Source organism: Oenanthe melanoleuca, chromosome 2 (genome assembly GCF_029582105.1).
Source record: "Oenanthe melanoleuca isolate GR-GAL-2019-014 chromosome 2, OMel1.0, whole genome shotgun sequence".
Classification (NCBI taxonomy): Eukaryota; Metazoa; Chordata; class Aves; order Passeriformes; family Muscicapidae; genus Oenanthe; species Oenanthe melanoleuca.
Genome location: NC_079335.1, coordinates 25,824,669 through 25,847,957, shown reverse-complemented (window position 1 = coordinate 25,847,957; position 23,289 = coordinate 25,824,669). Strand labels below are relative to the sequence as shown.

The 23,289-nt window shown below is 35.2% G+C and overlaps 1 protein-coding gene across 1 annotated transcript in view; it reads right to left on the bottom strand.

Moving 5' to 3' along the window:
• Positions 1-23,289, bottom strand: part of MMP16 (matrix metallopeptidase 16) — a 166,647-nt gene that overhangs the window by 77,375 nt on the left and 65,983 nt on the right. The window contains exons 2-3 of the mRNA XM_056485318.1: positions 8,410-8,558; positions 1,202-1,324 (exon numbers count right to left, since the gene is read on the bottom strand). Of these exons, the coding sequence (XP_056341293.1) occupies positions 1,202-1,324; positions 8,410-8,558 (272 nt within the window). The remainder of the gene's footprint in view (positions 1-1,201; positions 1,325-8,409; positions 8,559-23,289) is intronic.

Genomic DNA, 23,289 nt, shown 5'->3' with positions numbered 1-23,289 from the left:
ACAAATCAGAGTGGTAGAAAACCACACATTTGAGTAGATGCCTATGCATGCCTCCTAAGTGTGCACACACTGCATTAAATTCTAAAATGCAGCTAGATGTAAAGTGCTCTAGGTGGGCATTCTCATTCTAACCAACTATAAATTACAGTTACATTAAAAATAAAGAACTTCAGCCAATACAACACACCAACTCCAAGGCAGTCAGTTGTCTACTGCTTGATGTTATAGCAGAACATGATGTCTTAAACTAGAATTCTCTAATTCAGTCATAAACCACAGTAGTGACACAGGGTTACTATCTTCACCAGGGTATGAGGAACAGTCTATATGACCATTAGGGCTTATGAACTTTAATACTTATGGGTCCATGAATAATGGCACCAGTTAATAAATTTGAAAACAATTTTATCCCTCAGAATTTACCCCTGTTAGATATCACAGGAATCCATGATGAGGCTGTATAAATTCTCTAACAGTCTGTATTGGAATCCTTGGTTTGCTGACAGATTATGGATTTTATATTATATGCATTTTACTTTATATACATTATATTACATTATATACATATTATATGACACTTTCTCTGGTTGACAGAGCTCCAGTGAGTACATCTTGAAAGTTTCCATCTAATTTTCCCTGAGTTTTGACAGCAGGCACCCTGTGCTAACTACATGCAAGACTCAGGGGTGATACAGATTTACTGCCCTGCACACTCCCCCTATGCCCATCATCACCTAGACAGGAAATGGTCATGTCAGTGACTCATCAAATCATAATCAAATTAATTTGTATTTAGAATAGACCCATGGACACCCACATTTTGCAGAGACTGCCTCCTTTAAATAACCTATTTTACATATTTAAATTAGAAATCTGAGTTTCATTACAGCACTCCTAGATTCAGAACATTATGAAGTTGAGAGAAGCAGCCAAGAAAGTTGAAAGGTAACCTTAAGGACATACTGAGTGCTAAACTGATGCTGTAAGCTTTGGAAAATTTACTGGCTACTAAATACATACTTGGTTCTTATGCAGCACATACATCCTCACAGGAGGTATCCATAGTAGCACTTTTATATCATGCATTAATAATAAACTTCTCCTGAAAATACTGAAAAACGTTTAGGAATTTATATTTTCTTTGAATGAAAAGCCATCACTATGAGAGGCATTTGGGCACCTGTATGAATATCTTTAGTACCTGTAAGTGATATGTTTGTGCTGCCATTTCTGTCCCGTTAGCGCGTAGCGCTTCCGACGGATGTTAAACTTGGAGCTGCCTCTTGTTTGGTCAGGCACACCACATCGAGGTTTCTTCATCCAGCTGCAAGAAACAGCACCAAAGAAAAATCATAACCACTCCATCCCTAATACAAATATGTAATTATCTGGATATATAAATTTATAGGACATATAAGCTAATAAAACAACAGATACTTGGTGTTCTTTTAATTCAAGATATGGAAATTGCTAACTTTCTGATACTATCAAGTTCTCTATCTTACTTTTCCACACAATGACTGTATTTCTACAGTGCTCTCCAATATTTCACTGTTTTCCAGTATTTCAAAAACTTTAAACTTGCCAACAAATACATTACAATTAAGATGATATCTAATTCAAAAGTATAATTTTCACAGCAATATCCTTGAAATTTTCTCACTTCTAAGGCATTATTTAGTTCAAAGAAAACAGCTGAAGTTATTATTTTATATTATTTTATATGAGTTGAATGCCTCTTCTTACCATCAGGAAGAAGTAAGACTAAAATCTGTTACTGCCTAAGTAAAAGACAAATCTCCTCTGTTACTTTTTTTATCTCATTGGACTACATTTCTATGCCAAACAACTACTTATGTAAAAGCTATAGTTTTCCAATGATATTTACCAGTCATACCCTATATTCAGCATTTCATGCATGAATTTCTGACCATTAAACTGGCATTATTTTGTAAATAAATGTACATAGAGCAGCTGTATATATGTGTGATTGGATGACAGAAAAGTAATTTGAAATGTCATCTAAGGAAGTAGATTCCCTTTAAAACATGCACAGGTAATAAAAAGCTCCAAAAAAGCAGTCAGTCAATCATCAGCCTCCCTTATTTTGATCAATGGGTAAGAAGCAGTTTAAAAGTACAGCTAGACTTGTAACATTTCATATATGCTGTAGCTATGGATATATAGCAAACTGTTTTTCAACAAGTAAGTGTTAAACTCACCAGCCTGTGGGAAAATACTAAATTTTCCTGATAGTTCCAAGATTGCACTGTACCCCACTAGGACTAATAAGAGCTACAGAAGTGCCTGCAAAAACTCTGATGTGAGACAAATCTATTGACTAGTACTGGTCAGGAACCCAAAAGTCAAGAATTTAACAGCCTTAACTGAAGACTTCAAGTTTACAATCACCTGTTTCAAATAAGGAACACAATGATTTGCTCTAATTTCAGAATTTGCTTTAATAGTCAGAATGCCCAGGCATGTCACATAAAACAGCTGATATGCAATGAAAACAATGTTCTTTCCCTAGTGCCTGCAAAGACCATACTGCAAAAATCTAAAAAACCTTACCCACACCAGCATTTGCTGAAACACCCTGCAACTTTCCTCCAGGTTCCTTTGGTTTTTGAAATAAAATAACGATTCAACAAAGTAGACATTAGGAATTTTTGGGACAAAATATTACTGAAAAGTTTAATTTGCTCTAATAATGAAAGAAAATGAAGGAAAGACGTAGACCTCTGTTACAGACCAAAGGGTAATAATATTCTTAGCGAAATGAAATATTTACACTTCTTGAGAATAAAATTCAGTCAGACCTTTGAAAACTTTTAGACACATTGTCAGTAATACTTTTTCACAGTGTATGTTAGACCAGGATACAGCATTTTAATAGCAGGGTATATATAAATTATATTGCTGAAACTGCACACACACATTGCAGAAAAAGATGTAAACACAACAAAAGATTGGTGTTCTCATCTTAAGGTGATAACCTTAAGGTGATCCCTACATCAAGAGCAAGAAGCAAGGAATAAAGCAAAACCAAATAACTATTATATTTTGTTAGAAACATGTGCAAAGATATTGCATAAAGTATATATCACTGTCAGTTGTATCATTTCAAGGGCAATGACTTAATTAGGGCTGGAATTAAGGCTTTCTCCTCTCCAAAAAGTTTCCATTATTTAGCTTAACTGATGGAGACCTATTTTAGTAATAGGGTTTGCTCACTGGTAAGCTAGGGGCAGATAAGTTCTGAAGTTCTGAATTTAAAAATCAATCTTTAAAGTTATTGAAATAATTTCTCAAGTCAAAAGATTCAATAATCTTACAGAAAATCTTGTTGATGTAAAAAGTTTTGTACTCTTTAGAATGGAACAGTAGGTAACGTGGATTCAAAAGTCAACATTGTGTTTTCTTACTAGAACTACTGACAATCCTTTTTTACCAAACAGAATGTAGCCCAAAGTAACATGTTATGAAATTCGAGCAGTCACAATTTGTTCTTGGATTGTTTTTGAAGTAGTGTGTGCCTATCAAGGACATTATGCTTGCACCCTTATTGCTTTGGACAGGGAGGGGATGTTCCAAGTTGTCATGCTGTCTGGACCAATAATGTTCTTACTGTTCTTACATGAGGTCTGGGACTGTAGTTCACACAATATAAATCCAAATACAAACCAAAAGGAAGTCATTGCATGGGCAGCTCAGTAGCTTTCAGGAAATTATCTTCATGTAAAATTTAAGGAAAGATGCAATTCACAGCCAAAGATTTGGAACATCACCAAATCTATCACCTAGATCCTAGCTGAGCTAAGTTTAGATGTTGAATTTTAAACAAACTAGTGCATAACTAGTATGGGAGCACAGGATTTTCTAGCACAGAAATGAGGCATAAATATTAACAATTTCTGATACATAAATGTTCCTTTTATTTCTTTAATATTTAATTTTTTTCCTACAGTAATTGTTCTCACATTCACTTGGAGGAAGACTCTTAGCAATAATCATTAATGCTCATGACATTCCAGATACTTAGCACATAATATGGTCTTCCCTTGGGGGACTTGACAAACAAAACATTGATTTCTATGTTCTTCCAAATATAGATTCTTCTAACATAATATGATCAAGGTCTTCGATGCTCCTGATTGTTTGTTAGAGTTTGATTTTTTTGGCATGTTTTTGAAATGTTTTGAAATATGCTTCATTTTTAAAAGGTGCATACATGTAATGCCTTTGCCTCTCTTTCATCATTTTGTTTTTGAACCTGTAGAAATCTTTTCTGCAGCAGCCCTTCAAAATTAATATTTTATAAGTACTCAATAAAGAGGCTTAATTGTGACTAATGTTCTCTATCTGTACACTATGTCACATCACATTCCTCTTCTAACTCCATTAGTTTGAATCTTGAAGAGCTATATATGTCAGGAAAATTTAAATATTTTAGACTCACAGCAAATTTAGAAAGATTAAAAGAAAAATATGCAGCAAAACTGTGATGCTCTTCCAGTAGAGAGATGAAACTGAATTTCTACCTCAAGCCACCTGGCTAAACATATTTTATCCTTTGGTGTCTAGGAGGAAAAATGTCTTTCTGTCTATTATTTTTCTTGTGCCTTCAGGAAAAAAAATTACCTTCACAAAATCAAAAAATTAAAACCACTCCTTTGGTTGAAGGCCCCAACTGCTTTATCCCTTATCAAAACTGCTGCTAAGGTTGCACAATTGGTTTGTTGTTGTTGGCTTTGGGGGTTATTTGGGACAGAGTTATAGCAAAAAAGGAAACTGAAAGAGAGGGTTCAACTTGACTTTCTGCAACTTAACTTAGTGGCTGGACAAACTATAGATGTCTGCTTAAGAAAACTACTGAATTACACCCTTAAACTTCTAGTGAGGAGAAATAGGTACATCTTTCTAAGCATTTTGGCTTACTGCAATCTGCTATTACAGGATTTTATTGATATTTGCTAAGTAAAAGGAAACAGTCAAAGAGTGATGTAAGATATGGTATTTCAGCCCTGATGATTTCTTTTCAAGATTTCTCATTGGATATTTGATGGAGGTACAGATCTTATGCATACTTTTGTACAAAAAAAATTACTAATTTACTAAAAAAATAAACCATTGGATCAATTTCAACAGCTCAGAATTTACTTTGTGACTGAAAGTTAATATATAAACAGCAGAGAGCATCAACTTAGTTAGAAGTTCATCTAAGCATTGAAATAAGCATATTTGCCATTTTTTTCTAAAGGATGACGTTAGAATAAAATGAAAGTTTTGTTATTATTTCACAGATTTAGGCAGCATACATATGACCTATACATGGCCATTCCATCTGTATATCAACAAGTTTGCTGTGTACTCCTCAAAAGTGCAAAACAAGCTTTGGGAATAAACATGTACAGCAGTTTTAAGAAAAGACAACAATTAGTCTTTTTCTACAACATTTCTTTTAGGGATGCAGAAGATCAGGAATGCCAACAGTGGGCCCAGTTTCAGAAATGTCCTTTTTCATGAATCACTGACTGTGATTGGTAATATATAAATGAAATACAGAAAATACTGTGGCAGTCCATGCAAATGTCAGACAGTATTTTCATTGGGTACTTGTATTCAGAACCTCCCTCACATTTTTACACCAATATAAGGATGTCTCTTCCAATCACTCACTCTTCTTTACTAGCAATAAGTATGCATCATTCTCCTCAGGACACTTGAAAATAGAAATAACATAAACAAGTGAATGCTGAGTAGTAGGGAAAAGATGAATACTGTTCATATTTATGCATACCAAAATAATCACTGAGGGATTAGCTTTTTTCAGAGCAGCAAAATCCCCCCAGGACACATCTGATGGTGCTGCTGCCATAGGACATCATTTCTTTGTCAGTATCCCCAAAGTTGGTTCCTATCAAATTGCTACTATAACGTTTTTAATTGTTTGTCCTTCTGAAGACAAAGAGGCACATCATAATCTCTTCTAAAGATGTGTCAAAGAAGCAGGTAAATCCTCATGCACAACCTGAGAAAGTATTTTTTATGAGATCCCTGCCTTATTTATTATTTGCAACACCAGCATTGTTAGTTATTACAGCATATTAATCTCAGAGAAACGAATTATAAACTGTCACATATTTATGACCTAAACACTATATACACTTTCTGTGAGATGAAAGGGAAAATAATTTCCAAAATTTACAAAATAATGCCACAAATGAACAATCAAAAAACCATCTATCCTTTATAGTCATATCTCCTATGAATATTCAGTGATGTAAACTGACAGTACCTTGAGGCCAGAATTTATTAAAAATGAAGTTTTTGTTGTTTTGTTTTTTCAACACCAATGTAAGTGTGACAAGCCTTTAAGAATCAGTTCTTTTCCTAATTTGACTCAAGGTAATGTGACTCCAAATATCTATGTAAATGCAGCACTCATCCAGCATGAGTTACATGCACCTAACAATTGCAACATATTAATATAACTTTCTGTGCAAATGAAAATTATGCATCAAAAGATCTTGAAGACTCAATATTCACCACTTTATAAGATTAATATTTGGATTGCTGCACTGATGGATTTCTTCATCTTTTAAATTGCAGAAGTGAAGAAAATCTTGCTGGCCAAAATGCCAAATTAGCAATATTAACCACTTCCATTTGAGTTTGGAACTTTGGGTTGGTTTGTTTTATTTCAGTTCTCCAGCTGATACTCTAAACTAAGAGATGGCCTCTGCTTTCCCTTAGGTTACCCCTTTCTGCCTCTTCTGTGCTGCTGTGAACAGACTATTTTACTTTTAGTGAAATATATTGTCTCTCACAAAGCTGCTACTAATGTGTCTTGAAAGGGGTCCTAGTTACTGGCAGCACTCTCCTCAAAGATCAATCAGTGAAGCTGCATGAAGAGCACAGACTCTTCACCTGCAGAATGGACCATAAACATATTTTTGAACATGGCTCTCTCACAAGGCATTTACTGCTATTGCACTGCATGGCCTCAGATCCTTTAAATTCCTAAACTGTGTGATCAACTCACCTCCCCTGAGGGCAGCCACAATATCTGCTTTGTTTTATTGCTTTTCAGTGCAATAGAGTATGTGTCAGTGGAATAAAATGATTTTTCCAATCCTGCCAGCATTTTGTGTAGTCTCTTCCCTAAACTCTAAATGATAGAAAAATCATTAATGTCAGCTACTTTACCATAAAAGAATAACAAAAGATGACAAAAGATCAGGTTGGGGGTGGTAAATGGGAAATGAAGGAGGACTTTTTCCCCCCCCTCCAAATAAGCATTTTAGAGCAGTAGAAGCACAATTCACTGAAGCAAATGCTGATATGCAGTGACAGCATTATTGAGTTACTGCTTGCTTTTCAAGCAAAGTAACTTTTTCTGAAATCATAAGATAATCTTTATCACAGTTTAACCGAAATGAGTCCAACAAGCACTTCAAATCAGAAAATAGCTGAAGTTGGAGAAGACCTCTACAATCATTGATTCCAACCATTATCATGGCACTGCCAAATCCACCAAAAAACCATGTTCCCAAGGGCCATATCTATTTCCTCTGGGTAGCCTGTTCCAATGCTCAACAATGTTTCAGGTGAAGAACTGTTTCCTAATATCCATCTAAACCTCCCCTGGTGCAATTTGAGCCTTGTCCTGTCTCTTATTACTACAGAGGCATGATCACTGCCCTGGTCCTGGTGTGTTAATCCCAGACACATTCTCTTAATTGTGTATTAATAGTCCCTGTTATTTTATTTTTTGGGCACATTTTAAAAATTTGGCATAGTATAGAGTTCTTTGAAAGTGTCCTTTAATAGCTGTGTTTTATAGAGTTTCTCTGTCCATTCTGTCACCAAAATCAGACACTGAGAGCCTGAAATAACTTTACAATCACAAAGCATATGCAAAACTAATTCAATTTTACTGCAGGCTAAAATGGCCACTCCTGGTCTTTTGTTACTGGAAACCATTAAACAAATAGGCCAGTGGAGTCTGCCAAATTTAATAAATTAGAATTAAAAAAATTTACACTAAAGATTTTCCAGCAAAAAAGACTCTTTCAACTGTGAAACATTTCATGGATCCTTGCCAGTTTCCAATATGTTCCTTCCCTTCCACAATGATAACCTTTTGGCCCTTCCTTCAGGTAACCCTGTAACATCTTGCTTACAATCACTTGCCCAAAGACAGAAAGCAGGCAGGTGATGACCTGCTACCATGAAATACAGAAGATGAAAAAAACGAAAAGGCAAGGAAAGAAAGAAACAATTTACCTCCCCATCTGAAGCTGCAACACTATTTGGATACTCCGGTTGCACTGCTGCTTCCCAGTTCTATTTTACCCTGCTAGGAACAGAAAAGTCAAGAGCAGTTCAGTACAGGTTACTTACTCAATTGTGTTCCTGTCCACTTTTCCTGTCATATTAATGCCATAGAACTGCTGCATGGCAGCTATAGCTGATTGCATGGTTTCTGCAGAGCGCAACACCGACATTCGGGGGTCAGTTGGTGGAAGGTAGCCGTACTTTTGTAACCAAACCTGCAATGACAAGGGCAGCGGCTATTAAATAGAAATTAGAGGTAAAGAAAATGCTCCCTAGTAATCAGTTTTGTACCATACATAAAGAAACTTCTCATTCACCAAGTATAAGCCCTGTTAGTTTGGGTGCTTGTTTTTAAAAATTTATTTTATCTGCAGATAAGAAAATCTTTGGGGATTTTATTTCACCTTCTGTATTAAATATTCTGTTGCTGTAAGACTTACAGGGTTTTCTACCCAGAAGCCATTTCTCTTTATTATCTGAAAATGCTTGCTTCAATTATTTATTTAATGTATTTATTTATTTATTTGAAGCTACAACTTAAGCACCTAACCCTGGCTCTAGGCACTTCAAGTAGTGTTCTAAGCAGACAAAATATAAATCTACGATATATGCCACATACAATTGACTACCCACAGGGCACATAATAATATTCACCATCTACAATAATAAATCCACAATAGCTCACACATTTACACTAAATTGTTATTGTCTCTAGAATATGAAAGAGAGGGTAGGGAGACATTCAGCTTTCTGAGAAGAATATCAAAATCACAGATTTATAGGCAAAGTATGTGTCCAGGAAATAGTAAAGCAGCAGTCTGCCTTCACTGAGAGAAAACTCTGTGTAAGAGGAATTGTCTTTTTAAATCAGGATGGATTTAATGCCAACTGGAGCTCTTAATTCTGTAGAAGTGTGAGGTACAAATTACTGAAAGCTTCATGGTTTAAAGCCACTATCTTAAAAACACTTGGACAAGCCCTCTGAAACATGTTGAGCTCTTGAGGCAACGTTTCATAAACAAGTAGCTGCAGTTTCATAATGTTTCTATGTATTCTCAAAATCGAGACTCTACAGAAAACAGTGAAAGACTTTTGAGGAAGTGAGGGCACTGAAATGTCATTTCATTTGAGAGCTGGAAGTACTCACTAGAATGAAAGGTACATATATTGCCAATATACAAGACTCAGTTAAAATGTATTGCTGCAGTTTCACTTCCCCCAGTAGCAAAAGATTTGTGACCGCATAAATCTGATCTTCTGTTCTTAAAAAAAAAACAAAAAACAACTGATTCAGCCACCTCTTTCAGACATATCACATCACAATTCACAGGTTCAGACTCATTACATTAGTGAATGGTATCCACCCACCACACCTTACAGTGTTTTGTGAGCTCTCACATCAAATTAACTTATTATTAAGGTTCACTTTACTAATACCAACTGTGCATTACAGGTGGACATTGGCTCAGTGTAAGCAAAAGATCAAACTGGCATTAAAGATTGTGGAAATCTTCAGGTTATTAATTCAGATATTTCTAATTTAAACACGTTTACCTTAAACACACATTTACCTGTGCAGTTCACACACAAACTCAATAACCACAGAAACACAAAATCACAGATTATTCTGAGTTGGAAGGGACCCACTAGGACCATTGAACCCAAGTCTTAAATGAATGGCCCACAGGAATCAAACCCACAACCTGTTTGTGAGCTCCACACAAGAGATACAGCAGGACAGGAAGGTATAGACAGGATTAAGACCCAGACTAAAGTCTTTCACCCTCACACTATCTCTATATACAGGAAACATTTTGAATAAGGAAAAAAAATGCAACAGACAGGAAAACACTCTTATTTACATTATAAATGAATTGCTATAATCAGTACCTATATACTATCATACCTTCTTGCACTTTTCAGCTTTAGGGGAGAGCTTGTGTAGATTGTGTGAAAGATTTGGGTAATTACAGAAATAACTTTGTTTATGTCCCACTTTGCATTCAAAGCCTGCTTTTCCCTACATTATTGGAAGACAGCTTAAAGGCCAGAGCCTGAATATTGCAAGAGCAATGTAATATGTGGAAACAAGACCATGGAACTGAGAAATAAATAAGTTTGACACAGAGTGGATTGATTTCAGTGTAGTATGTAGACTCTCTTTACATTCATATTTACAATGAGTATATTTAAGAATGGGGTTATTTTTATATTCATCTTTTCATGTCAGTGATATCAAAACAAATAGTAAGGGAAGAAAAACAGTTCTGAGTAGCATGTCACAGTTACGTAAGATGGTGCCACCTTCTCAGCAAGAATTTGATGTGCAGACACAGACCAGGGGTTTTTATGAAGCCCTCAGGGGCTAAGGGCAGACACAATTGTTTGGTAGGCTTGGGAGGTCACCTATCACCTATCACACAAAACCATCCTCACTGCAACATGACTGAAGAATCCAGAGGTATGGGGTTGCAAGTCAGAAAATTTGCCAGAAGTTAAACCTTCAGATATCTGAATTAGAAAAGCTATTAATGCAGAGACAGAAAAAATATCTTGGAGACTACTGTTCATGGGAGAAGTAGAGCAAGGAGAACAAACTGGAATCTAGCAGAGTGCCACTGCAGAGACACTTGGCAGAAAAGGAAAGGAGAGTTGACTCAGAAACAGCAGGAGAGGACAGTATAGCCTTTCCCCATCTAAAAAAATCTTACACACAAGGTAAGTACAGGATGCCTAAAAGCCACCCCAATCACAGAACAAAGGAAGTAGACCACCTGGGTCTTCCCTCAGCCTTCAAAGTAGCCTAGAAGACACAGCCAACATCCTGGAAAGTCAGATGACAATCTGAAAGTAAGTTTCTTTTTGAAAATTCAGACAAATTGACCTCCAGGCTGGTGAATGTTTGAGAGCTAGTAGCATTTAGTGTTACAAAATTCTTTACTCTGTCCTTGTGAGAAAGGATTATGAAACAAGAAAAAAAAGACAGCAAATCTGGTTCTGCAGTTTTCTGCAGGAAGGATAGAAAATTTTGAAGCACCTTGGCTCAGACTACCAGATATCTGAAATATGCACCTCAGATTTTTTTTGTACATATCCCAAATGCTGTGAACTACAGAGGAGAAGCTTAACTTAAAGCCCAGAATATACAGGTGGGCAAAACAGCAGAAAGGAAAACAGCATGAGAAGGAGAATGAAAGAAAACAATTTTCTGTTGGTCTTGCATTTTTGAGGAAAGGTATAAAAGAAATTATTACAGAATAATTCTTCCCTGCCCTCTACTGAAATTAGACTTAATCTGCCTTTAAGTATTTCAGCAGTGACAGTGTCTTGGGAAGCCTCATCCTGAGGAAATCTTTGCTCTTGGAACAAAGAAATAGTGAAGTAGATCCATCCATCCATGTTATGTCTTGGATGCCAACAGAGACCCTTTGCACAGACTCCAAATCAGTGATATGTTTAATTTCATTTTAATTTATACAAATTAATATACTGCTACTTCAAGTCAAGTTTTATCTTTACTAAGCATCTGCTTGCACTAGATTTCTGTTAGTTCCCATTCTTGGGCTATTAACAAACACTGGAGTATAGCTGAAATGTTAGGAGTAATTCAGAAGAACATCAACACCCAAATATTTCATTCTGGAAAAAAAAACCTCAAAAAAAAATAAAAAACAAAAAACAAAAAACAAAAAACAAAACCAAAACAAAATAAAAAACCAAAACAAAACAAAAAAAAAAAAAAAAAGAAAAAGAAAAAAAAACAGAAATAAAATTAACCTAAAAAATTTTCATTCAGTAACAGAACTTCAAGGTTTATGTCCCATTCATCTATACAGTTTAAAATTTTAAAACCAAGTTTTACACATTTTGCTCCCCAGAAAAGTTTCTTCACCCTAATTACACCTTCTATTTTCATAATTGTAAAGAAAATGATGAACAGAATCCTTTGGTGATAAAATCTGTAGACATAACAGGAGTTTGTTGAGGACCTGGCACTTCTGCAGGACTCCATAGAACCTGTAAGTGCTCAGCATATGAGCTGTATCACCTTCCAGATTTTGGATATCACTGACTACATACCTAGGGTTTGGGCTTTTTTTCTGACATGATGAAAAGATCTTTTCATTTTAGTTTATAACTGTTATTTTGCTATGCTGTATGGATCATCTGGCTACAGAACAGATAGAACTACCTCACATGGCTGTATTTTTTCTCTCCTCTAAAGAATAAAGAATGGGCCAACTTAATGTGTATTAAACATACCAAGGGATTTTAATCATTCAGATCTCTGATAGTTTAGGAAGAAAGACTGATCTTAAAAACAATATGTTGACACCAAACTCTTATTAAGAACAAAAGAAACTGATGTATTATCATTAAAGATTAAACAAGAATATTATTAAGATAATCAGAGTTTCAGAGAGATTACTGATTTCCAAGATAGAAGAAAGCTTAGCAACAAATTGTTAACTGAATGACAGTGCACAGTATAAGCTACAGTACAATTATCTTGTATGAACCTGAAGGCTTAGCAAATCAGTTTAATAAAGCACAGATAAAAACAATTTCATAACTATCTTCAGTAGTGCAGCTGCATATCGTTATTATTCATGTATTCCTATTCCTGTTTTAGATTTTTCTGCAAACAGAATTCCTATCTGCACTGAGTAAAACTGTTATATTTCATAATTTCAAAATATTTTGACTTCTGTTTTTTAATACACTTCCACCAAAGACATAAGTGAAATGATTTAAAGTGTCTGAGTAATTCAGGAGATTTATATTTTCAAAAAGCATACATTTATGATTCTAACTGTCAGAGATCACAGGATTTAGTAGTTCAAGTGCTGATGTAATTTTGAAAGGGATTGAAGGCTTTAACTATAGTAAGGATAAATAAGCTAGCTCTAGAATTATATTCATATGGCCAAATTATTTCTTCATTTAGATCAAACAATCATGGCTATTGGTGTGGTTTAATTACAAACCCATCTATTGCAGCTAATACTGAATTTTCAGTGACAACTTGATAGACAGATAGCCAGAAATAAACCAAAGTGTTTACACAGAGCATTCAATGAATTCTTCTGATGTCTTTCCTTCCTCGTGCCTCCAGTGCCACCAGGTCCTTATCAATGATGTTTTTTCTTCTTAACAGAATACACTGATGTGAGTGGGTATATGGTACATGGCATATATCTAGTAAGAAAAATACTTCCAGGAAAAAGCACATAAGAACACACAGTCCAGGAGAGTCTAACCTAGTCCATCAGTAATGTCTACAGAATGGAAATAAGAATTATGATAGATAAAACAAGTTTAATGATCATGATTGGTTTAGTACCCATGGTTTTAAATTGAGATAACTAATCCTTAGCAACCAAAAAACCAGCATGTTCAGAGTACACTGAAGCTCATAAACAAATCAATTTCTTGGAAACTGTAGTTTGGAACAGGTCTTAAACTGAAGGAAGCATCTTCAGACCAAGAAATTATATTTTTTATCGCTTTGAACATACCAGAAAGAAAAAGCCTAAACACCAACTTAAAAAATTATTATTTTATTGCAAAATTTATTATTTCCCACTGACATAAACTAGAAAGTTTATGATGACCAACCTATTGTAAATTATTGTGACAATCTCCCAGGAAACAATTCACATGTGGCACTGGCACATTCTCAGACACATTAATGATTGTCATCTTTACTGGGGATTTCAAAAATTGTAGCAGGGACTTAATAATACAGAAAAATCTGTGGGAGGTCTAGATGTCTAGGTTGCAGCCTGCACTACAGTAAATAATCAGATACACTACTAGAAGTAGCAGAATTGACCTTAATGTGGGTCACAAAGAGAATAAATTGGGTTTCACTGGGTTCAGTGTTGCTGCAGCCAGCCAGTTCAAAACTAATTAAGGCATCTCCACTGCTCTATTATATATCTATTGGTTTTTTTTTTCCTGTGTTCTAGCTACAAAACAGATGTGAAACTGAACAATCTTATTATACTAGTCTCCAACACTACAAAACTAGATTTATCAACATATGATACTGCATGTCAGCAAAGAGGTGACAATCTGAATTTCCCCACTCACATGTAGGGTGACAGATCATTTTAAAAGGGTACTCTTCCTCCCACTGAGAGGCAGCTCAAGAATGAAGGCTGCAGCCCAAAGCCAGAAGCTCTGCCTTGTAAGTGATTTTGATTCAAACTCAGAGTCCAAAAAGTAAAAAGACAAAAGTAAAAAGGTAAAATGTATTCAAAACTGTGTGCTGAATTCCTCTCATTTGTAATTCAAGCTTAGTTTAAATATTCTAAATAATTTCCTTTACTGCCACGTGTACCCATGGGAAAATCAAGGTATCTTGAGAGCAGCAGAAGTGGGAGGTATGAAAGAACTGTCAGGAGCACCAGGCCAGAGCCACTGACAGATCCCAGGCAGGTGGGAATCCACCAGTAAGCAGCAGATGTGGGGTCTGCAAACAGCACTGTCCTTCAGCCACTGAAATATGCTTGGAACAGAGATTAGACACTACCCAGCCCCAAATGCAGAAGCCTCATTGTTTATTCACTACTTCTACTGTCTGTGTGAGAGTAGGTTAGTGGTATAACAGCTCTGACACAAATCCCTGGCCTGGAAAGAAACTCTTGATCATCCCCTGTAACACATTTAACTGACCTCAGAATGTGGACCTTATTCATTAGTTGCTCATGAAATTTTCTTCAATCACTAATAGAAATGTCTGGCAAAGTCTGGCAGAGACCCAGACCACTGGAAATACTTCCACAAATAAAACTTATAATTCTATGTAAATATTCAACCATACAGCTCATGTTAAAGGACTCTGTCTCTGCATCTTACTAGAATTTCTATAGCCTCTAGAAAAATATTAAGTGCTCTGCAGGGCTAAGAATGCTGTATTGAATAGTCTGGCTGAATTTGTCCTGACTGGTCCCAAAAGAAGGAAAAAAAAAAAAAAAGAAACTTCTACGGCCATGAGGATGAATAGGGACTAGAGCATCACTCCTATGAAGAAAGACTGAGAGGGCTGTGACTTTTCAGATTAGAGAAGAAAAGGCTCCAGGGGTATCTTATCTATGTACACAAATATCTGAAAGGAGAGAGTAGAGAAGATGGAGTCAGGCCCTTTCCAGCAGTGCCCAGTACCATGACCAGAGGTTATAGGTACAAATGGAAACACATGAAGTTCCTTCTCAAGTCTAAGGAAACATTTATTTAGTGTGCATTGGCAATAGGCTGCCCATAGATTCTGTGGTGCCTCCATTCTTGGAAATATTCAAAAGCCATTTGGATATGGTGCTGGGAAGGGAGTTGGACAGTGCCCTCTTTCCACAATATCTATTCAATAACACCTCTGTTATATGAATTTCAAACTAACAAAGAACATGGGTGCAACTTTCAACTTTCTGCCTGATAGCTAAGCAATTGCATACATTTAGAAAGAATTGCTGTCTACTCTTTTGATAATCACAATATTGTGGGGAATGGAGATTGCCCACAAGATTCCATAACCTCCAGTTCCTTTAAGATTCAAATATTTTACTTTTTTGCCTCTTTCTGTCCCTCTTTGTGTATCTTCTAAGAGGTTATTCACGTGTTCCTACTTTGAACATTCTTGATCTTTTCTGGGTTTAGATTTTTCTTTTTCTATTATGGTTCTCTGTGGCTCTTTATATGTAGCTGTGGATTTCACTCAGATGCCTGGATCCCAGAACACCACTGACTAGATCAATGTGATGGGCATATAACAAAAACAGTAATGAGCCTGGAGTCAGAGCAATTCTGGTTGAACCAAGGGCCCATGGGATGTTCCTTGGAAAACCATAACTGAATTTTTGGTAGCAAAAAAGTGATGCCTCCCAACTTTCTTCTTCACAGCATTGAAAATATTTAGACAAGGCTTTGAAGATATTAATCAATATATAAATGCAAGTTATTTGGAGATATATCAAAAAAGGCAAGAGTTCCAAGAGAGTCTTTCACCACACTCCAGATCACCCCATCATGTAATTGCCTTGGTATTAGCATCTTTCACCCCTACAGCTTTGCAATACCTCACTTGCAAGCTGATTGTTTTGGTCTAATCCAAATATATATTGATGGCATAACATTGAATATGCTTAGCATAACAATATTTTAGGACAGAGTTGTTTATTCTTACAAAAAAGAGGCAAGCAGGGAAATGAACAAGTGGGGAACAGAATTTGCTGCTTAGATCTACAGCTTAGTACTTGCTTGAACTTTTGGTTCTTCTGGTCTAGATTTCTCAAGAGAAAGCCTATCTCCCCTCACACACATATTCTAAACAGTCAAAGCAAGGCATTTCATCATGAATTCATGAGGAATGCCTCCCTGCTTCAATCCCCATCCTACAAGCAGGAAGCCTCCAAGTGGTTGGCACTAGCTGGAAATGACCACATTTTTTTAGGCTCTGAGAATAAATCATTGCAGGCAGCTATCTACTTTAAAAAGGAGGTATGCACATCACTAAAACTTTAAAAAAATATATCATTTTTTTCCTCATGGGCTGTATTATAATTAGCAGTAACAGCAACACCAGAAACAGAAACTTTACACTGCTATAAAACTGAAGGAAGAAATTTTGGTTATTTGGTATATCTGTCTTCTATGTTGCATTCTATATTACATTCTGTGATGCAAACCAAAACAAAAACAAAACCAGCAGTGTATTGTCAAACAATAGGGTAATGATCATTTTCCTTTTTATATATCCCAACAGGTTGTTTCAAATAATTTTATAGAAATACTAAAACTTTGTTCTAAAACATTTATGTAGGAAACCAACAGATGGTGGTGTGTTACTTTAAAAAGGCTCGTGGGAAGGTAGACCTTTGTAAAAAAGGAAAAGGTCAATCTACAAAGTTCCTCTGGGGAAATGATTATTCAAGTCATATTTGGCACTTGATTTTTGAATCCATTAGATAAAATAACTTTACTATTATAATTTATGCCATTTCAATTTACAGCACTGAAATAGATGAAATGCAACGTAAACATCTAAAGGAAATGTGACTTGAACAAACCTTTTTTATCCATATTGCCTTTGTTTAATTTTCTCCATTATAATAGGCTTTTTCTCATTTTATAAACATAAGAACATATTCTGCATCCCAGAAAATCCACTAAATATCTACATAAATTTTTCTGAATAGATATCAATATAATGAATATTCTTATGTTATGGGTTAAACTAAAATTGCATTAAAGCAAAAGAACAGAAATGCAACAGTACAATGCAAGCTTTTGTTGATTTATACTTCATAGGTTTTTTTACTACACCTTTATAATAAGATTTCATGTAAATTCATACTTTACCACACATAAACAGTGTTTAAATTTTTTTCTGTAGAAAACCAACTGGCTATGCCAAAGTCAAGAATAAAGCTGCCTTCAGTGGAAACAGGAGGTATTTAACTGAACCAGTTAGCTCCTTTATTTGGATGAATATTACCTTTATTTCTTTCTATGTATTTTTGAGTAATTAATGATATCATGACTATTAGCAACATTAATTTTTATATCACGGTATGTTTGTTTCCCACACTCAAAATATTTTTTTCATGTAAATATATACTTTTAAGTTTTAAACATTCATTCTTTTCCTTCTGCTTTTCAAAGTTAGATATGTCAGATATGTCAGAGCTACCATTATAACTCTGAATTTAGTTTATTTTTCTGCAGAAATCTGTAGACAAAAGATAAAAATGTATTTTGTAAATACATAAAATTGATGTATGATATCTGTTTCCATTTCCCAGGGAGAGACAAGAAAATGTAATGCACAAAAATGGTGATGCTGCCTTGCCCAAATTATTTTCTTTTTCCACATGGTGGAATGAAAACAAAACAAAAGTAAATACCACAACAGAACATTTAACAGAAAAACTTCATAACATCTGCAAGGAGGACAGGGAGATAACAAAAAAAAAGAAAGAAATTTCCTGAATTGCATGATTTCTTAATGAGGAAGAAGGACGACATTTTAGTTCAGCCACTGTTTTTCAATGAACACAATAAATTCAGTTACATAATGAGTGCATCTGATCAGAGGCCTTGATGATGAAGAGGAAAAGGCAGAACAGAAAATAGCTTGTCTTCTACCCCATACTGTTTTGGTTCCTGACTTATTCCCCAGTTTTGAAAATGCTGGTCCAGTAGAAGAGTTTCCATGGGATATTGATCTATAATTAATGTTTCCCACTTTCATTTCCAACACTCCTTCAGAAAATGCCTGTGGGAGATGACTCTGCACAGGGAGGGCAGGGATCAATCAGAACCTAGAGCTGCCATTTGCACATGCTTGTTTCTAATGATTCTCTCCATGGTTTATGCAAACTACACCTGTCTTTATTTTCCTCTGGTATGTGTGGTTCAAATGAAGCCATAAAGTGCCCTATAGCTAAACAGGCAACAACAATACTGGGTAAACATTTTTAACTTTTTTTAAATTATCTTCAACAATTATCACATATCTTCATTAATCCTGTTTTAGCATGGATCACAGTTGCTTTTCTGAATAGAGTTCAAATCTTATGTAGTAAGAAGAGGTGAATTCACTACTGGAATTCACAGCTTTTGACTCCTGCCAATGATGTCAAGGTGAAGGAAAAAAGACAGAAGGCATAGAGAAAACTGTCTCACTTGCTCTAATAAAGATACATAAATTCCAAGGTAAAATATTTCTTTTCCTTGAAACAATGTCTGTGTAAATTAGTGGCAGATTAAGACCAACTCAGGCTATTCTATTAGCCTCCTACTTTCATAAAAACAAAAAAATCCTAATACATCATTTGATGTCTATTTTGCTTGCAGTACACTAACTCACCAGCTGCCTGCAAGTAGCAGAAAAACTGAATATATTACAGTACATCTGCAACTCTCCTTTTTATGTCACCCTCTAAATTCTATTTTTGTTAAAGGGCAGAATTACAAAACTAGAAGGGGGGAAGAGGAAGATTGGATTTGATTTGATTTAGATTGATTCAATTGATTCACGTGAGGGATGTGACAAGGTGATTCCTGCAGGCAGAAAGGGATGTGGAGAAATTGCTTCAAAGCAAGCCATGGGATTATCTTTTATTAGCTCCCCTATGGGCTGTGGTCATGTGTTTTGCAATTTTAAAACACAGTAGAACAATTTCAGCTTTGCTTAATTAGGACCTGATGCTGTGAATCCCTGAGTGCTCTCAGCAGCCATAGGTTCAGAAGGATGCTCAGAGCACTCAGTGTCCAGCTCAACTCAACCAGTGTCACTACCAAACAACAACAAAATTAGAATTCATCCATGCTTTTATAGATATTAAAAAAAATAATTTGCTTAAAGAAAATAATTTCCTTACATTCATAACTGGTAATATTTGCAAAGTTCAGTCATTTTAGAAGTTTGTTTTATTTTTCATAAATACATTGGTTTTCTAGCTAAAACATTTAGATAGAATCACAATGGCAGAAAAGGCCAGGGAAAATTATATGGTATACTTTTCTGTTTTCTTCTTCCAAAAGACATGGTCTTCTGCCATGAAATTAAGTAACTTAGTACTTTTTGAAAATTAATTTGCAATTAATTCCAAATTGCAATTAATAATTATCAGAGGTCCTGCATTCTCATAGCAATACCATTAGTATTTTAATCTTGCAAACACAATATTAAGCATCCTAGGAAGCAGTTTATTTGATATGATTTTTTTTTTAGTTTAACCTATGCTTTTAGACTTAGTCTAGCATAAACTAAAGGCAAAATTAGACCTAGTTTTACCCATTCAGCAATTAAATCCAAATTTCCGAAAGTATGTTAGGAAATGCTTTTCCTAAAGTATTTTTAGAGGTTCAAAGTGAAAGTGAGAACAGATTTTATGTGTATTAAAGATAAGTTTAAAGACAAAGGGTGCTTATGACAGTTTCTCTGTGTATGTATATATATGATTCTGAGAAAAACTTTTTTTTTTGGTCTTACAAACAAGAAAAAGTATTTTAATACAGTAATTGAATTAACAATTGTTAATGAACAATCTGAATATTTTATTTCTCAGCTAGCTTTACTGGAAGGAAAAAACCTTATGAAAAAGGAACAGTGTAAATTTTGCAGTACTGAAAATAAAAACAAAACAAAACAAAACAAACCCCACCAAAAGTAAGGAAAAAAAAAGGTTTAAAAAGAGGAAACATTTGGGAATCAAATGAATCCTGAATTTTGCTAACATCAAGCTCTTCTACAGATTAGGGCACCTCAGAACTGCAAGTAAGGAATCCAAAAAAAACCTCCAACCTGTGACCCATACATAGTGAACAAAAAAATTCAGGTTATGATTGACTGGCATCAACTCTTTAGGATTCATTGTTCTAGTCCATTCTATCCCAAATCAGAAATGATACACAAGAAATTTGCAACTGAGATCTTCCAGTATGTGGTGGACATCATGGAAAATGTATTCTTATGTTGCTGTGCTGTTTTTCTGAATGACAGCTAAAGTAGAACTATTTTTGTAAACTTGGCTATGTTTCTGAAAGTTCTACAGGTAGGACATAAAAGTATATTTTTACAGTGTTTAAAGGTGATGATTGTATGATAAACATCTGCAGTATAAATCAAATTTTTATCAAGAGCTACTTACTTACCTACCTTAAAATCCTGCAGCTGACTATCATACCTACCCCTAAGGTTCATTTTTTTTAATATATGCTTGTCATTATAGTTTTTTCTGTAAGCAATTTTTCATGAAAGACATCTTTCTTCTTTCTTTTAATCTATGGAATATTCAGTTTGAGAAAATTCACATTTATTTTATAAAGCAATTTTCACTTCTAAGTTCACTGTCTGCTTCAACTGATCCACATTCATTTTTGAAAATAGAAATAGAATTCAGTTTAGTTTCGATTATTCTTAAGGCTGATCCTATTTAATCTTCTCAAATGAAACAATATTAATACAGAACCTTAAAAAATGGCATTCTCATCCTCAAATTTTCTTTCACGCTTTTCTAGAATTTTGTTTTTTTCTTGATGAATCACTTTCTGAAATTAAGTTCTCAGTACATAACAAACAGTATGCAAAAAGACAGTAACAGATTATCCTAATGATATTAAAATATTTCAGGATTTTTAGAATTGTTTCTAATTGCCCTAGCCTTTTCCTTTTGTAGCACTCTGAACAGCTGTTTTTGCTGAGATGTCTAAAACATTGCCCAGCTCTCTTCCATCAGTGTCCACAATTAATTTAGAAATCTGCAAAGTGTGTGAAGAATTCAAATGATCCCCCACTAGCAGGCATTACCCCATCTGCACTGAATTTCACCTGCCACCCTCAATAAATTGACAACCATTCACTCCAATCCACACAGGCTGAGAACTGAACTACAGCACTCTGCAAATAATTTCTCCCTCTCTCTTTCCCCATATGTATCCCTCTCTCTCAGTTCAAAATCTCACCATAAGCTTCTCATCAAAGACTGGAGGAAAAAAGTCTTGCAAGGCTAAGTGGCTATTTAAAAAAGTTTCAAAGTTTTAAGAAATTTTCTTTTCACTGGGAAGATGAAAATCAGGATGGAGTGCATTTTCCCAAAATGGCATGTATAACTTCAAAGTAGAATTAGTTCAGGGAAGTCTTATAACCTTTACTATGGAAGCAGGATCATCAACAGACTTCTGTGAGAAAAGCTTTCACATAATTTTCCTCCCAGAATTAATGACCTCACCAGAGATAAGATTTTTTCATGAAGAGGAGGATGTGACAGTATACTGTACAATCACCATGGCAGTAGCTATTAGATTTGAATTTTTAGAATATCATGATCTAGAAATCACCAGTTTGTCTTCTGTGCCTGTTCAATTTATCTCATTCCAGCAAAACACATAAGGCTGGGACAGCAAAGAGATAAAGCTTTTCTGTAAGCAAAAGCTGTATATTTTAGCAATAGCATCACAAGACTTTGGGAGGTCTGGCATTTGATGCCTCCAGGGGACAGTGCAGAAGCCTTAATGAAAAAAAGCAGGACATAAGTCTGCAGAGGGACTAGTATAGACTAGTCTGGGGCTGGAAGGATGTGTAAAAGATTCATGTGGCTTTAGTGAACACTGAACTGCCTTGTAGAGACAGGGGTCTCATAGAAACAGACCCAAGTCTGCCACTGAGGCCACTGAAGGTGTCCTGGATCAGCAGCTGTACATAAATGCATTCATTGTGCACTTAAGGTCTAGACAGGCAGAATATATGTATACATCCTTTCAAACTTAACCAAGGCCAGTTTTCTGATATGTGATGAAAAAAATTTGAATTAAAACTTGCTTGCAGATTCAAAATGAGCCTTTTGTTTTGTTTGTTTCTGTAGGGCACATAGGGCAGCTGACATACCAAGTTTTGGAGATGCTCCTTTTCATAATGGAATACTTGAACTAAGTATTGTAAAATCCTGACCACTAATCAGTGTGAGAAGAATATATATAAAGTCTGTTCCTTATCTTGTGAAGGTCATGAAACCTTTCAGATAGTGCCAAGTAGTGCACAATTCAACATTTTAACAGAAATACATAGCAAGACTTCTTTTTTTCTTCTACTCATGATATTTTTTAGGTTCTTCTTTCCTTATTAACTTTAAAACATAGAAAACTTGTAACAGCAGGAAAGTGTCTGAAATGTCTCTGAGACACTATTTTGCTTCTCATATCATGAGTTGAAAATTCTGCAAACTCTGCTTACAGGACCTCCACATGTAATGTGGACCTGGTACCCTCAGGGATTATTCTGCCATTCTGAAAGGCTTCTAGAGCAGCTGCTCTTTCTAGAAAGGTTCATAATCTAATTTTAAAATGCTCAGACTTTAATTTCAACATAAGGCTGGAATAAATTTATTACAGAAAGGCTAATGCCATGGACATGTACACATAAAAATGTATTATAGAGCTTGC